This window comes from Podarcis filfolensis, assembly GCF_964270895.1.
Source record: "Podarcis filfolensis genome assembly, chromosome: 6".
NCBI lineage: Eukaryota > Metazoa > Chordata > Lepidosauria > Squamata > Lacertidae > Podarcis > Podarcis filfolensis.
This window is the reverse complement of record NC_139609.1, coordinates 1803607-1820012: the sequence shown is the minus strand read 5'-3', so window position 1 is coordinate 1820012 and position 16406 is coordinate 1803607. Positions and strand designations below refer to the sequence as shown.

Sequence of the window (16406 nt, the reverse complement as noted above, 5' to 3'; positions counted from 1 at the left end):
CTGAGGCCCTTCTCCATGTGTATCCTCCAGAAGAGGTCCAGAGGGTGGCAACATGGGAAAAGGGCCTTTTCTGCAGTGTCTCCCATTGTGGAATGCTCTCCTAGAGGAGGCTTGCTGGGTGCCTTCCATTACGTATCTTTAGGTGCCAGGCGAAAATGTTTCTATTCAACTGGACGTTTGGCTAGTTAACATTCTATGGCTTTTTAAATGTGTTTGTGGGAGCAGGAATATTGGTTTGTTTTGGTTTTATTATGTATTTTGTATTCTCATTTTGTATTTTTCTGTTGTGAACTGTTCAGGGATCTTCAGTTGAAGAACAGTATACAAGTTTTAACAACAGGAGTTGTAGTTCAGTAATATTTGCAGGGCTTCAAATTGCTTATCCCTGTAGTACATGAACTATGTACAAACGTCCTTTGAAATTCACATTTCTCCAAATTTTGCTCTGCTGTTCTCCAGTAATGTGTACAGAAATGAATATACGAGGGTAAATTGTGCATAGAAATGCATATGTTAATGAACATAACGTTAAAAAAAAATCAAAGCACCCACTGATGCAGAAATGTGGAGAAGTGAAGGAGGGGCCTCTTGGTAGTTCCTCTGCCCTCAAAAGCTCATTTCCTTGAACAGCCCCCAAGTGGTGGGGTGCCTTCCCCACAAAGGTGCATCTGGCACCTTTACTGTCCTTTCCGGTGAATGCTGGAGATGCATCTCTTTACCCTGGCTTTTGACAGCTGAGGTGCACGTATATTTTTAGGACCCACCTTATTTCTGTGACTATAAGTTATGTCAAACTGTTCTAATATTGTGTTTCTAAATGTTGTGACCCATCCTGGAGCTTTAGAGTGAAGGGCTGGTAAATAATAATAATGATTAGAAAAATGAGAATCTGAGAGGAATCAAAATTCAGATTCACCCATCCTTAGAGCAGCATTGTTTTATTCACAAGCTGAATAAATCTTCATAAATCTTTTCATTGTGGGTGCATCCTAGATTTGATTTCTGTTCAAAAATGGAAGCAGAGGCTGGAAGAGATGCAATGACTAATATTTCATTCTCTCATCACAAGCAGGGAGTCCTGCAAGCATTCTTAATGAGTCACAATCTGGCTTCTCCAAGATTGCTATAGCAACCTTGTGCAACGCAGGGGTGATTGTGTGGTTGTAACCTTCCTTGGATACCAAAAGCAAGGTAGAATCTTCAGGCAACTTGAACAGAAGCAAAGTCTTGTGCGTATGAACATCCACCTTTGCCAGAGCCCCTTGGTATTATTTTACAATAAAAGCAAATGATGTATTCTATTCATCTTGCATATATCATTTCATATTGGCTTCCAAGTCATCTTTCCAATGTCATGGTCTCAGACATTTAGGGGACCTTGTTTTCCTACTATGTTCCTTCTCAAAACTGAGGAGGAAAAGTTTAAAAAAAGCAACATTGCAAATACAAGAGTATTTTTTATCCAATATGTTATGCTACAAGGCTTATCCAGAATATTACTTTTTTTATTCAAGTTACTTCAGAATAAAAATCACAGAGATCTAGAAACACAAGAATGCCCAAAATATATCTAGTTGGGCACAATGTAATAATAATAATAATAATAATTAATATTAATAATTTTTTATTTGTACCCCTCCCTCCATGGCTGGAGCCGGGCTCAGAGCGGCTAACATCATATAAATAAAAACAAGCAATCAATTGATTAAAATGCATCCCAAAATTAATTTAAATAAATTAAAATTAAAACTGGACAAATGACAATCCTCAGGTTAAAATTGAAAGCGGTTAATAATCGCCAGACCAACTGTTTCCACTGATATTATAAGGACCTGTGAGTGGGCTGGTAAACTTCCTTCGTTCTTGTTCTTATACAAAGAGAAAATGAGTCAGACTGAACCCTGACCAAAGGCCTGGCAGAACAGCTCCGTCTTGTAGGCCCTGCGGAAGGATGTCAAATCTCGCAGGGCCCTAGTCTCTTGTGAGAGAGCGTTCCACCAGGTCGGAGCTATGGCCAAAAAATTAGCCCTGGCTCTGGTCAAGGCCAGTCTAATCTCCCTGGGGCCCAGAATCTTCAGGGTGTTGTTATTTGCAGACCGTAAGGGACATACCAGGAGAGGCGGTCCCATAGGTACGAGGGTCCTATGCCGTATAGGGCTTTAAAGGTTAAAACCAGCACCTTAAACCTTATCCTGTACTCCACTGGGCGCCAGTGCAGCTGGTATAGCATGGGGTGAATGTGATCCCACGGTGAAGACCCCGTAAGGAGTCTCGCCGCGGCATTCTGCACCCGCTGGAGTTTCTGGGTCAATCTCAAGGGCAGTAGAGCGAGTTACAATAATCCAGTCTGGAGGTGACCATCGCGTGGATCACAGTGGCTAGGTCAGGGCGAGAGAGGTAAGGAGCCAACTGCTTAGCATGGCGGAGATGAAAAAATGCCGCCTTTGTTATAGCTGCAATCTGCGCCTCCATGGAAAGGGAGGCGTTGAAGATTACACCCAAACTCTTGATGGAAGGTGCTGATACTAGTTGCACCCCTGCAAGGGATGGGAGTTGCCCCCCCCAATCCCATATCGTCCCGACCCAGCCAAAGGACCTCTGTCTTGGAAGGATTTAACTTGAACCGGCTCCCACATAGCCATCCAGCCACGGCTTCCAAACACCTGAACAATGTGTCTGGGGCTGAGTCAGGGTGGCCATCCATCAACAGATAAAGCTGGGTGTCATCAGCATACTGATGACAGCCCAAACCAAAATTCTGGACGAGCTGGGTGAGGGGGCGCATATAGATGTTAAAAAGCATCGGGGAGAGAATTGCGCCCTGCGGTACGCCACACACCAAGGAGTAGTACGACAACTCCCCTCCCCCATCACCACCCTCTGTCCCCGACCAGAGAGGAACAAGCGCAGCCATTGAAGGACTGCTGTAATGGCTTTAGGGGTTGCTTGTGCATAAGTTGCCGCCACTCTGGGCTAGGTTGGCTGGTTAAACATTTCTCGCTGGACAGCCATCCACTCCGTGGCTGTTCAGTCGCTGGCAGAATCCGTCAGTGGGCGTTTCTTAAACCTTTTCCAACATAAAAGTTGTTTGACGCCCAGTCTCCTCCTACTCTCCCTGCGCGGAAGTCTTCTGCGCAGGGAGGGCATGGGTAGCGGAGGACCTGTGCTCTCCCCGCTGGTGTCCAGTGAAGAGTCCCGGAGCCTGCTCTCTGCTTCCCCCATTGGCCCCCCTCTATCCCTGGTGTTGCGCTGATTTTCTTCCCCAGCCGGAGACCTGCCTCTCCCCCTGCTTGGCCCCTCTCCAGCATCGCTGTGGAGCCTTGCCTCCTCCTCTAGTTCCGATGGCAGTTCCCTGACAACTGCGCCCCGAATCCCCATGTTGGCAAGGCAGTGGTCTAGAAGTTCGTGGTCAACCATGTCGAAGGCTGCTGACAGATCTAAAAATCAACAGCCCCAACCTGCCTCAATCCAGCTGCCTATGGAAGTCATCTTTTTCTATGGAGGCGCAGGTTACAGCTATAACAGAGGAGGAGTAGCGTTGTTATTCCGGGAGGATTGCTCTTTCAGAGCTCTGCCATTACCTGCAATCTCCGGCATTGAATGTGTTGGTCTCGTGTGGGGCACCAAGGAGAGCTTGGCTGTCTGGCTGGTGTACCGACCACCCAGCACACCGGCAGCCACCCTGTCAGACCTGCTGGAGGTGGTGGCGGGCTGGGCCTTGGAGTTACCAAACCTACTGGTTTTGGGAGACTTCAACGTCCATGCCGATGCCGCTCCCTCCTCACAGGCTCTGGACCTAGTGACTTCCATGGCAACACTAGGGGTCTCCCAGTTTGTTTTGGGCCCCACTCATCAAGCAGGCCACACGCTGGATCTGATCTTTGGGGCTGGCATAGATGTGATCATGCTCCCCGCTGTGGAAGTGCCATGGTCTGATCACTACGCTCTGAAAGCCAAGATTGACTTCCCGCTCCTCCCCGGCTCGGGTGGCGAACCTATTTGGGCTCGTCTGCGAAAAGTGATGGATCCTGATAGATTCCGACAAGCCTTGCGGAACCCTGCTCCTCCTGGCGACTCATTAGATGACCTTGTTGAGGACTGGAATAACCGGCTCTTGGCAGCCATTGATGAGATCACGCCTAAGCGCCCTCTGCGACCCCATCGAAACCGGGCACCTTGGTTTACTGAGGAGCTCCGGAAAATGAAGCGGGATCTCAGATGGCTAGAGCGAGTACGGCGACGGACTCGTGACGGAGCCTCAAGAACATCTTATAGGACGCTTATGAAAGCCTATGAGATGGCTATGAAAGCTGCTAAGAAATCTTACTTTGCAGCTTCCATTGCATCCGCTAGCTCTCGCCCGGCACAACTTTTTAGAATAATTAGGTCAATAACGTCCTTAGGAGGACAACCAAATTTAAGCACAAATTCGACCCATAGCTGTGAGGCATTCGCGAGCTTTTTTGCGGAGAAAGTCCTGTTGCTCCGCCGTGACCTCCCTGCCAATTTAGATACAGTGACTGAACTGGAGGCCCCTCGACTGACTTCAGGTCCAGTGTTGGACCATTTCGATCGGATACTCCCTACTGATGTGGATAGATTCCTCCAAGTTGGTAGGCCCACCACCAGCCTCCTTGATCCGTGCCCGTCTTGGCTGATTAGGGAGTGTCCAGGTGTTGCGCGGACCCCCCTGGTTGAAATTATAAATTTGTCCCTTGACACGGGGACATTCCCAGGGGAACTGAAGGAAGCAGTGGTGTGTCCACTCTTAAAGAAAACTTCATTAGATCCCTTAGACCTATCCAATTACCGCCCAGTTTCAAATCTTCCATACCTGGGTAAGGTAATTGAGAGAGCGGTTGCTGAACAGCTTGGTAGGTTTCTGGAGGAAACATCGGCATTAGATCCATTTCAGTCCGGTTTCCGTCCTGGTTTTGGGACGGAGACGGCTCTGGTTGCCCTAACAGATGATCTCCGTAGACAACTGGATCGAGGCGGGTCAGGACTGCTGATCCTTTTAGATTTGTCAGCAGCCTTTGACATGGTTGATCATGATCTTCTGGATCACCGCCTCGCAGATGTGGGGATACAGGGCATAGCCCGTAACTGGTTGTGCTCTTTTATCTCTGGTCAGGGACAGAGGGTGGCACTAGGGAGGGAAATGTCGTCGCGACACTCCTTGGTGTGTGGAGTGCCGCAGGGCGCAATTCTCTCCCCAATGCTTTTTAACATCTTTATGCGCCCCCTTGCCCAGATTATCCGGAGCTTTGGGCTGGGCTGTCACCAATATGCTGATGACACTCAGCTCTATCTGCTGATGGATAGCCACACCGACTCGGCCCCGAACACACTGACCAGATGCTTGGAAGCTGTGGCTGGATGGTTTCGTGGGAGCCGATTGAAACTAAATCCTTCGAAGGCAGAGGTCCTATGGCTAGGTCGGGATGGCATGGGGATGAGGGACCAACTCCCTTCTCTTGCAGGGGCCCAATTTGTGCCATTGCCTTCTGTTAAGAGTTTGGGTGTAATCCTTGACGCCTCCCTTTCCAGGGAGGTGCAAGTTACAGCAACAGCCAAGGCGACATTTTTCCACCTTCGCCGCATCAAGCAGTTGGTCCCTTACCTCTCCCGCCCTGACCTGGCCACAGTGATCCATGCGACGGTCATCTCCAGGCTTGACTACTGTAATTCGCTCTACGCGGGGCTGCCCTTGAAGCTGTCCCAGAAACTCCAGCGGATGCAGAATGCTGCAGTGAGGCTCCTCACGGGGTCTCTGCCATGGGAGCATATTCACCCAGTGCTTTTCAAGCTGCACTGGCTCCCGGTGGAGTACAGGGTCAGATTTAAGGTGCTGCTTTTGACCTTTAAAGCCCTTCACGGCCTAAGACCCTCGTACCTACGGGACCGCCTCTCCTGGTATGCCCCACGGAGAGCCTCAAGGTCCATAAATAGCAACACCCTAGTGGTCCCAGGCCCTAAGGAAGTTAGATTGGCTTCAACCAGAGCCAGGGCCTTTTCAGCACTGGCTCCGGCCTGGTGGAATGCTCTGCCTCATGAGACCAGGGCTCTGCAGGATCTGAGTTGTTCCGCCTGGCCTTTGACTTGGAGCCAATTTGATTCCCTCCCTCCCTCTCTTTCTTTTTTCTTTTCCTTCTCCTCCTGCGATGAGGCTACATTTTAATATTTTAATGTTCCATTATTTTAATGTTGTATTTTAGTTTTTAAGTTGTAATCATTCATCTTGTTTTTATTATTGCTTGTAAGCCGCTCTGAGCCCAGCCTTGGCTGGGGAGGGCGGGGTATAAATAAAAAATTATTATTATTATTATTATTATTATTATTATTATTATTATTATCTGTTAGGGTGACCAGAGCCATCTTGGTCCCATGACCAGAGCGAAAACTGGACTGGAATGGATCCAAAGCCGATGTTTCATCAAATCCGCCAAACTGTTCAGCAACTGCTCTCTCAATCACCTTACCCAGGTTGTGTTGGCTGGTTCAGACCATAGTAAATCTAAACCAGAGTTCTATTTCCAACAGCAGCTGATCAGACAGAGCCAGAGTACATCAGAGGGACACTGTATCTGAACATGGAAGTTTCATTTAGCTGTCTTGGCAAATGTCACTGATGGATCTATACAGTTGTCAATCCTTTAAAAACGCAACGAAGTTAGTAGTCACTTTGGGATGTATGGGGTGTTAGGGGAAGGATAGGACCTCTGGTGCAGGACTTGTTGTGCTCCTTTGGAGTAGTGTGTCTACCTTTGCACTCAGTTCTCACCTGTGGCTCCCAAGTTGTAAGCATGCAACAACAGCCACACCCCAGAAACCACTTCAACGAGCCGGTTAAACAAGGTGAGGGTAGCTGATGGGTTTCAAACCTTTGGGGTTTAGGGACTTCAACTGCGTGAGAAGACAGGCTCCAGCGGATTAAACTGGCAAGTCCAACAGTGGGTCCAACGGTCATGAAGGTGGTTTCTGCAGGTGCTGTAGAGGAAAGTGAGGGGCAGATGGGGCTTGTCAACCTGGGAAGGTAGCCCATCTAGAAGGAAAACACTGACCCTAAACCTCTTCTGCTTTGCGGAATCTTTGGGAAAAGAAAAGACTAAGGAGCAAACTACACAAATCTGGAATGGAGTCCCAAAGATGGCGCCTTGTACGTCTCCTTCCGGCAACTTCTGCAGCCAAGTTGGTGCCAAACGTATTGCTCTGCTTTCCTTTGGACCACATTAGTGAGGCTGAGACAAGATGAGTCTTGTCATCTGGGCAGCCCAGAACCTCCAGACACACGGCCCAGGCTTGCATCCCAGGGAGGGCACTTCAGTGCTGCTAATGCAGCTGTTTTGACTTCACTCCTGGAGGTGCTCCTACTGGAAATGGAATGGTGAATTCTTAAGATGTTCTTTGGGGAGCTACTTCTGATCTTCTGTATGCTTTTTAAAATCTCATTTATGAAGAGATTTTCTTTTTTTGCAGCATAGAGGACTAGGAAAAACTTTTTTAAAACTGTAGATGAATAAATTAAAGTCCTAGAAAAGCTTTAAGATAAGTGACATTCTAGAGGTCCCACTTAAGACATTAAGGTGGTCCTATGCATTTTTACATGGAAGGAAATCCCACTGTGTTCAGTGGGGCTGACTTCCAGTTAAGCATGCATAGGATTGTAGCCTAAGGCTTGATAACAGGATTGCTCAGCAACTGTACTTCTTTAAAAGCATTTATATAGTGCTTGTTTTTGGAGTTGATAAACAACTTCATTCTAAGATGCTCATTTATTATCACCTCCCATCTAAATGTGGATTAACAACAGACAACAAAATTACACTTGAATGTTAAAATATTTAGCAGTGACCATTTTATTTTCGATTTCTCATTTTACAAAAAAAGCAGGTATAAAAATGAGCAGCATTTTATAATTCCTTTCCAGTTTTGTGATACAAAACTGGCATTAAGTATAAACTAAACACATTGGTCAACTTTCCTCCTATGTCATTCACATTCAAGCTGTTTCCAGGTCTGGAATGCAAATGATCTCCTAGAAAGTCTTTTTTTTTTTTTAAGCACTTTTTTATTGGTCAGTACTTTCTCCCTTAATACAACATGGAACATAACCATATTAGGAATAGAGTTTAAGATTTTCTAGGTCCCACTAGCTGAACACTGATCAAGAAACGCTTGCAACTTAGAATAAAACTATACATTAGATTTGATATGAGGCTAACACCAAAATAGGCACTCTCATGTTTTGTCCGTCCCCCCCGACCTCTGCAGTATAGGATACTTTTCCCATGTCCTGAACTTATGCCAAATTTTCATTCCAACAGTAGGCAATGATGTGATGAAGACAGGGAAACACATGACATCAGGGCATGTGTCAAGAGACTCTAAAAGTTACGGGGAGAAGGAAACTTGACATGAAGACCTTATTTTTGGCAGCAGTCCCACGTCAAGTGCAATGTGTAATTCTGCCCTTACTTCAGTGTACACTTGTTAGGTTATTCAGAGGCAGCTGCTATTATGCAGAGTTCCAAAATGATTTCCCTGTTCCCTTTGCTTGATGGATTATCACAGAAACAATGACATTCTCCGCTTGTGGATTCTTCATGTAAAAAGGTTTGCAAAGAAAAGTGTGGGACACTTATGAAAACCAAGCAATGAGCAACTTGACTCAACAGATCCTTGCCGATTGCTGTAAGGTTAGACATTGACTAGTCCAGTTTGTTATTTGTAAGCTGTCCCATATCAATGCAGTTTACATGGAATGCTGCCCAACCAGCTGAAGAATTTAAAACTGACCTCAATCCCCACCATCTGCTCAGACTTTCTGGCCAAAAATGGAGAAGGTTGTACATTGTCGTGATTTTTTTAAATCATCCTATGCAAACACTTGTACATGTGTCACTGAAATGCTTTGCGAGTACCAGATACTCATTTTAGATATAAAATTGCACTTATATAATTATCCAACATTTCACAAAAGAAGTCTGATATGCATATTATGCCACAGATATGAAAAAGCAAGAAGGCAAGCTGAAAGAAAGAGAGATGCTACCCACAGGGCGGTGATGGCATTTGGTTGTTTTGGTCTTTGTATGAGCATTTCCCACACCCATGGCAGAAGGGGCAATTTTTGCTGGACTTAAACTGTTTTCCTGGCAGTTAAGACACGGACAATAGATCCTACACCTCCAGCAGCAAGAGCCTGAAAACAGACAACAAGGAAGAGGAAGTTAAAGCACTCACTGAAGACAACTCTAACTAAGCAGACATCTACTAGCATGTTTTATACGGCTATCTCAAAGAGGCACAAGAAATCAGAAACATCAGTTTATTGAACTGGGAACACAAAAAAGACAAGGGGAGTACACTCCATAAACACACTAGCTTGAATTAAGATACAAACCATTCACAGAATCATGTTCACATATATTTCCTCAACTAAAACTCATTTTAATGTATATTAAATTATCTCAGTTCACTGGGCAATTACAAATTTTGATGACAACAGGCATTATTTCTATGGCACACAATCATACTCAGTAAGTGAACAGAAATATTTATTTTGCTTTACTGAGGATGTCATAAGTGGGTGCCTTGTTTTTCTCCGAGGAACGTTACTCCAATCCAAATCATCACTATGGTCCACAGAAGCATAAAAGTAGTGTTTCTATTAGGTGTCTAGCAACACATGAAAAGGTACACTGTATTTAGTATTCAATGAAGTTTTACTCAGAGCAGATCCACCAATTTCAGTGGGTCCACTCCAAGCAAGGCTTAGCTAAATACCACCCTCAGCTTTTTTAAATATGCATACACCTCACTTCATTTCATTTCATTACTCAAGTACTGATGACTGATAGCTGAATGTGTCAACCAACGCCTCGGCAAACTTTTCAAGTCTGAGATGCTTTTGGTTTGGTTTTATATGTTGCCATCTTGTTGTGAACCACCGAGATCTCTGTCTACAGGGCAGTGTATAAGTTGAATAAATAATAAATAATGAAACATCAGGAGATGTGGAAGCTCTGGGGAAAATCCAATGGTGTCGTCCTCCAGCAGAACAGATTCCCCCTTTCCCTTGCAACTCCTAATGCACCCCAAATGACTACTCCAAAGAACTGGGAAACCTTCCAGAGCAGATTTGGAGGAGTGTAGAGAGCTCTAGCAGGGATGGAAGAAGTCCCATCATACAGTTGGATGTTTCTCTCCATCTGTACAAGGGCTTACATTCACACACAAGTCATCCCTAGATCTTGTGATCATCAAGTGATAAATAAGGAAGTGAGAATAAACTCTAAGAAAATATATTTGGTTCTGTTGGTTTCCAGCAGTTAAGTAGTTAAGGTAAAAGGATGCATGCCTTAAGCAACAGGATTGTCACAGGCAATTCCTATCTTTCATGATTAATCTCTCTCTCATTGCCAAAGACAAAACAGTCAAGTTTTTTAGAAAAAACAACATTATTCAGTGAGTTAAATTGTGTAGTAAGTTTGGAAAATGAATTGTTTGCTAATATTAAAATATGTGTATGCTCATTCCATTGGGTTAATTGAAGTATTTCCAGCCTGTTCATCATTTTACTTCTGCTGTGTTCCCCAATTCACCTGACACTTCTTTTCTAAGATAAAGTTCCAGTTTTTTAGTCTATCTAAATAACTCTTTCAGGTATGCTATATCCTTGGGGATGCATGTGGCTCTGTTACCTTTTCCTCCCTTCTTGCCTATGCTTTATTGAGAAGTTCTATGCTTTGTTGAGAAGGGAGAAAAAATAGCACACAACTCAGAGACCCCAAGAAAGGAATGATTCCAAGCCATCATACCTTTTCATGCCACTGTAGTAAAACAGCACTGCTGTTGTCAGATGGGCTCTCAAAGCCCTTGTAGATGTATTTCATTAAGAGATCAACTCCACTCTTATCCAAAGACTGTACTGCCTTTTCAATATCATTGGCTTTGAAAGAGATGAGAACCTTCAGGACAATACTTTCTGCACGATCCTGGAGAAAAATTGAAAAAGAACCATGAACACTGCAATCCTGTGCTCGCTTACTTGGAAGCACGTCCAACTGAACTCAGCTGATTTTCTTCTGAGCAAACATGCACTTGGGTTGACCACTGCAGTTTATACTATTATTATGACTGTGTCTGCAACTGTGTTGCGTAAATACATTAGTTCTAATATAGAATTAATAAGACCTTATGAATACTTCTGTTTTATCTGAAATGGCAAAAGATTAACTAGGTTGCAGATGGCAATTTTCAAAAGAGGCAAACTCAAATAAAAGTTCTATGCCTGGGGTGTCCAGCTTCCAAGAGACTGTGATCTACTCCCACTATGAAAAACTAGCATCAAAGTAGTTGAGCTTTTTTGCAGGGAGGATGAGCCAATGTTGTTGAGCTTTTTTTTTTTTTGCCATATTAAAATATTGATTTCTTACAATTGCAGAAAGAGTATTATGTGGCACCTGTAACAGTGCCAGGTGCACAGATCAAAGCAGTCAAGTGGGCACCAGTGGGGTAAGGCTCGTCTCAAGCCATTAAGGGCTTTCTACTCCAATACTAATACCCTGAACTCAGCCCAATAACAAATCAGCAACCAGTGCAGATATCTGAATAGAGGTGTTGTATGACAACAGAGTCTTCTTTGACAGCAACTGTGCTGCAGCATTCTATATTAATTGCAGTTATCCAATCCTGAAGTCACCAATGCAATAACACTTAAACATGTCCACTAAGTTTTGAGAGTTGCAGCAGTGATGCAGCAATTCAGCAGTGTTTTTAGATGTGGTTAAAATATTCTGAAAAAGAACAGCAGTCTTCAATCACTATTATACCATAATTCTCCTGTTACCTCACCTTTACGGCTTGACTCTTGGTGTTGATTGGAGGATTTTTCAGAGCTGCCTGTAATGCAGCCATCATGTTCCCCGTAAACAGCAGTTAAGGAAAAGACAATTTTGCCAAGCTTTGAGGGTTCAAAAACTAGTAATAGTTATAGAACACATTTCAAGAGTTCAAAATGCTTCAGATACATTCATAGGAACCTTAAAATAGCCCCGTAAGGTTTTTCAGTATCTTATGTAGTATCTTATGCAGCTGGGGGTGAAGAGAGAAGCACTAAAGCTGACTAGTTTGTATAACGACACTTCACAAATGGCTGAAGTTGAATTTGAAGAGAGGACTTTCTGACTCAAACCTTACTCTTTCCCACTACATAGCACAGAGCTTAGAGAAGCCTCAAGCAGATTGAAAAATCTTAGTGGCTGATTAGAGAATGCTATATCTAATAAGCAAAGAAAAATTAACACATCTCAAGAGATATAAAAAAAACAGCCAGCCTGTTGACAATGCAGAACAGTATTTTAATTAGACCCAATTTGGTTTTGGAAATGGGGGAGGGGTTCCTTTCTTGATTACTTCCTGGAACCCATTTAAACAGTGTAATTCTCAGAAACCGTTTCTTCTATAAATGAGACAAATCACTAATTCCCTGATCCTATGAAAATTCACCCAGAAATAAGTTGTACTGTGTTCTCAAGTGAGTGTGCTTAAGATTACAAAATGGAACTGAATACCAGTTGCACTATCACTGACTAGATGCAACTGTTTCCATAAAAGGAAAGACCCTACTGAATTCGTGTACTTCCTCTACTGTTTTAGTCTGACAGGAGGAAGTTAGAAGGCTGTAATGCTTTGCAGACTCCTCCTCCCATGTTCTTCAATTCGATGTAACACTGTCAAATGCATGCTTTAGGACTGTGCAGGCAAACAGTGAGAAAAGACACTTATAAAAGTAGATGTGCAAAGCTGCTACCATGTTAAGCCATTCAGATTATACTATATTAAGCTATTTTTTCCTTTTCAGATATGCCTGAAGCTTATTACAAAATAAGTTCTAATGAAAATAGAACATCTGCCCCATGAACACTTATCTCTTACTAAAGCTATCCACAGACTAATGCAATTCTTACAAGTAGACCCACTGAATATGGCTAAACATTTTTAGCTGATTAACAATCTCATTTTTTAATATTAAATTGTACTACACTACAGTATCATGATATGGGGTATTTTTGAGAATGTTAAAAAATGAGCTTCAACTATGCTATGCAGACACATGAATTCACAGCTTGGAAAACAGATCAAGTACCGTATTTTTCGCACCATAGGACGCAGTTTTTCCATCTTAAAAACTAAGGGGAAAAGTCTGTGCGTCCTATGGAGCGAATGCGGGGAGGGGGGGGGAGGCAAGCAGGAAAAGCCCCCAAGAGCCACACACAAGCTTCGCGCGGCTCTTGCAGGCTTTTCCCCAGGAGGGAGAAGGGACTGACACGGCCAGTCAGTCCCTTCTCCCTCCTCTAGAAAAGCCTTGTGCAATCTCTCCAGTCGTGGGAGGCTGCGCAAGGCTAAAGAGGAAGCCCGGGCAGCAAGCGCGATCCATCCCACTCGCTGCCCGGGCTTCCTCTTTAGCCGTGCGCGCCTCTCCAGCCGCGGGAGGCTGTGCAAAGCTAAAGAAGCCAACTTTTTAAAAATCTCTCTATCTCTACCTCTTTTTCTTTTTTCGTCCTTTCTCCACCCCCTTTATTTTCCTCTGGATCAGTGTTTTTATCTAGATTAACATTTTAGTTTGGAGGGGGGAATATTATAAAAAAGGAAACTTTGCAGCTTTTATTTTAGTATACAATAAAAACAGATTAAACAAAACACAAGAGAAGGAACTAGCATAGAAGAAGAAGAGAAAAGGGAAAGAGGGAGGATACAAAGCCATTTACCAGAGGTAGATCTTAACCCTTGCCTCACCTGGGAGCTTCTCTGGGCAGGAATTCCCTCGGCTTAAATGGGGTGAGGGAAGAGTGGCAGGTAGGGGGGTACCTACCTAGACAGTGAAGCCACATGTCTCTCCAATGAAAATTGGGAGTGGGCATTGTGTGAAGTGGCTGTGGATCTCCTGCCACAGAAGTGTAGGACTGTATAGAGTTGGGAGGGCCACCCGAGGGTCATCTAGCCCAGCCCCCTCACAATGTAGGAATCACAGCTAAAGAACGCCAGGCAGATGGTCCCTCAACCGCTGCTTAAAAGCCTCCAGTGGTGGAGACCCCCAACAACTTCCAAGGTCACAGAATTGCAGGGTTGGAAGGGAACCCCAGGAGTCATCTAGTCCAGCCCCGGTGGACAGCGGGCACAATCCATCCCGTTGTGCAAGGCTAAAGATGCTGTTCAAGGCTAAAGAGGAAGCGCGCAGCCTGTCCGTTGCTCTTTGGGGCTGGGGGGGGGGGGGAATAATATTTTTTTCCTTGATTTCCCCCTCTAAAAACTAGGTGCGTCCTGTGGTCCGGTGCGTCCAATAGAGCGAAAAATACGGTAATTTTAACATTATTGAAGAGGTGTGTTTTCAACAATGCTGTCAACCATGAAACTCTTTCACACACTTTTGAATTAAAAAAATCCATGAAGTGATTAAATGATTAGAGTGTGTCAATCAAGAAAAAGTTCCAGACCTAACTTTTGACCTGTGGAAAAAAAGAGCAATGAACCCTGAAGGAGGAGCAGAGTAGTGTGTGTGTGTGTGTGTGTGTGTGTGTGTGTGTTCAGCAGCAAAGCAAGATAAAACTTTGTGTATTGAAGGTGGAGGAAAGTTAAAATATATGTTCAACCAAAGCTGTTAGTTCTTGTTCTTGCATAAATCACTCTCTGTTTTACACCACAGTTCTTTTTTCTTCCATAGAAATGTTGTGAGGAATAGCATGAACTACAGGACAGCATGACTGTGAACATCAACATTACAGTCTGCTGAAACAATGGCTACATTGAGATGCCTTCATGCTCAAAGCCAGTGTGGTTTAAAATGGTCTCTCAATGCTCCTTTGTCAGATTAAAGCATATACAGATATCTTAATTGTTTGCAGTTGTACAGAATGGGTCTGAAATGTTAAAAGTTCAAATGTCAGCTAGGTTCCCTTTATACCCCGCCTACAAAGCATCTGTGTGAAATGTGGGTGAAAAATACAACCAGCCCATGACTGTGGGCCTTACTTCCAAGTAAACACACATGATTAAAAACCAAGATGCACTCTTGTGTGCTGTAAGGTTTTCTTCCAACCAGCAAGATTGTCTCTCAGCCTAACCTGAACAGTAAGAGCTGTTCAACAGTGGAGGATTCAATCAGGTGGTGGTGGCAGCTCCTTCCATGGAGGATTTTAGGCAGAGGTTGGATGGCCATCTGTCCTGGATGCTTCAGTTAAGACTCCTGCGTTGCAGGGAGTTAATGACCCCTTGGGGCCCCTTTACAATTCTGCGAAAGGGAAAAGGGTTCGCAAACCCCACTTAGGGAGTCAGAGGCGACGAGGGAGGATTTCGAGTGAGCATCTGCCTCCCATCGAGCAGCCACCGGCTGCGGGTGTAGCAGAAGCCCCCTCCCCAAAAAACTGCATCCATACTGGCGGGGGGGGGGGAGCACAGCCCCCGTTCAGGCTCCTGTCATCCTTTCTCTCCGCCCCGCCCCCACCCACCTCCTCCTCCTCCTCTGCGGAAGAGATGGAAGATGGAGAAGCCAAGGGCCTCGGCAGGCAGGCAGGCAGGCAGGGCGACCCTGCTCCTCAGGGCCGGGGGTTGGGCGACAAGATCCCAGCACTGCTGGGGGTTGGGCTAGATGACCCCCGAGGTCCCTTCCAGCTGGACCGGAGATGGCAGGGGAGGCGCGGCGCCTGTCCCGGCGCCCAAGGGCCCTCCTCAGCCCGCCCGCCCGCCCTCCATGGGAAGGGAGAGACCCCCCCCGATCCCCGCGACTCGGTTCTGTTTCCCTCAGGATATTGCCTCAGGCACGAGTCCACCTCGCCCTCGTCGGGGCCCACCTGGCCGTCGCCGCCGTCCTCCTCGTCCACGAACTTGTTCTCGTCGTACTCGTCCACGTCCACCCGGCGGAAGCGCGCGGAGGAGACGGTGTGCTTGGCCATGGCTGCGCCCCGCCTGACTCGCTCGGGCAAAGGAAGGCGGCGGCGGCGGCGGCGAGAGGCGGGACTCCGCCCCTTCCAGGCGGCGGAAGGACGCACGTCACGGAGGGAGCGGCAGCCAACACCGACACCACGCATGCGCGAGTGGTTTCACCCCACCTCTCCTCCGCTCTGCGCATGCGGACGATCCACACCAAGTTAACCGCCATTACGTCATTTCTCCTCCGGTGCGTTATTTTTGTAAGCTTCTGCCACAGAGCGACCTTTTCCAGGCCCTTCTGATTAAAAAGCCCCAACAAGCGCCGGGTTTTAAGTCTTTTATGCTCGCTAGCGTTGCGCATGCGCGCGCCACCCATTCTAATGCGCATGCGTCGAGCAGCCATTTCCCTCTCGCCCCCCCCCCCCCGTTACCCCCTGAGCGAGCACATGCGCAGAGCTGCGCGCGCGGCGGGG

At 45.7% G+C, this 16406-nt stretch overlaps 1 protein-coding gene and 1 long non-coding RNA gene across 3 annotated transcripts; one reads left to right on the top strand and one right to left on the bottom strand.

Annotated features, from left to right (window-relative positions):
• The first annotated feature begins 1327 nt into the window (after window positions 1-1327).
• On the top strand, window positions 1328-8562 carry LOC310765905. Its single transcript, XR_014549868.1, has 2 exons — window positions 1328-1451; window positions 7531-8562. It is a non-coding gene; the product is annotated as an uncharacterized lncRNA (long non-coding RNA).
• ARPC5 (actin related protein 2/3 complex subunit 5) lies at window positions 7842-16404 on the bottom strand. Of its 2 annotated transcripts, XM_083621495.1 has the most exons (4): window positions 15814-16404; window positions 11860-11932; window positions 10824-11000; window positions 7842-9205 (listed from the first exon to the last, which is right to left on the bottom strand). In XM_083621495.1, the coding sequence occupies exons 1-4, from the start codon at window positions 16089-16091 to the stop codon at window positions 9143-9145; spliced, it is 591 nt and encodes a 196-aa protein (XP_083477621.1). In that variant the 5' UTR covers window positions 16092-16404; the 3' UTR covers window positions 7842-9142. The 2 variants fall into 2 exon arrangements, with proteins under 2 accessions (XP_083477621.1, XP_083477622.1); XM_083621496.1 differs by lacking the exon at window positions 11860-11932 and having other exon boundaries at window positions 15855-16218.
• Between the last annotated feature and the right edge of the window lie 2 nt (window positions 16405-16406).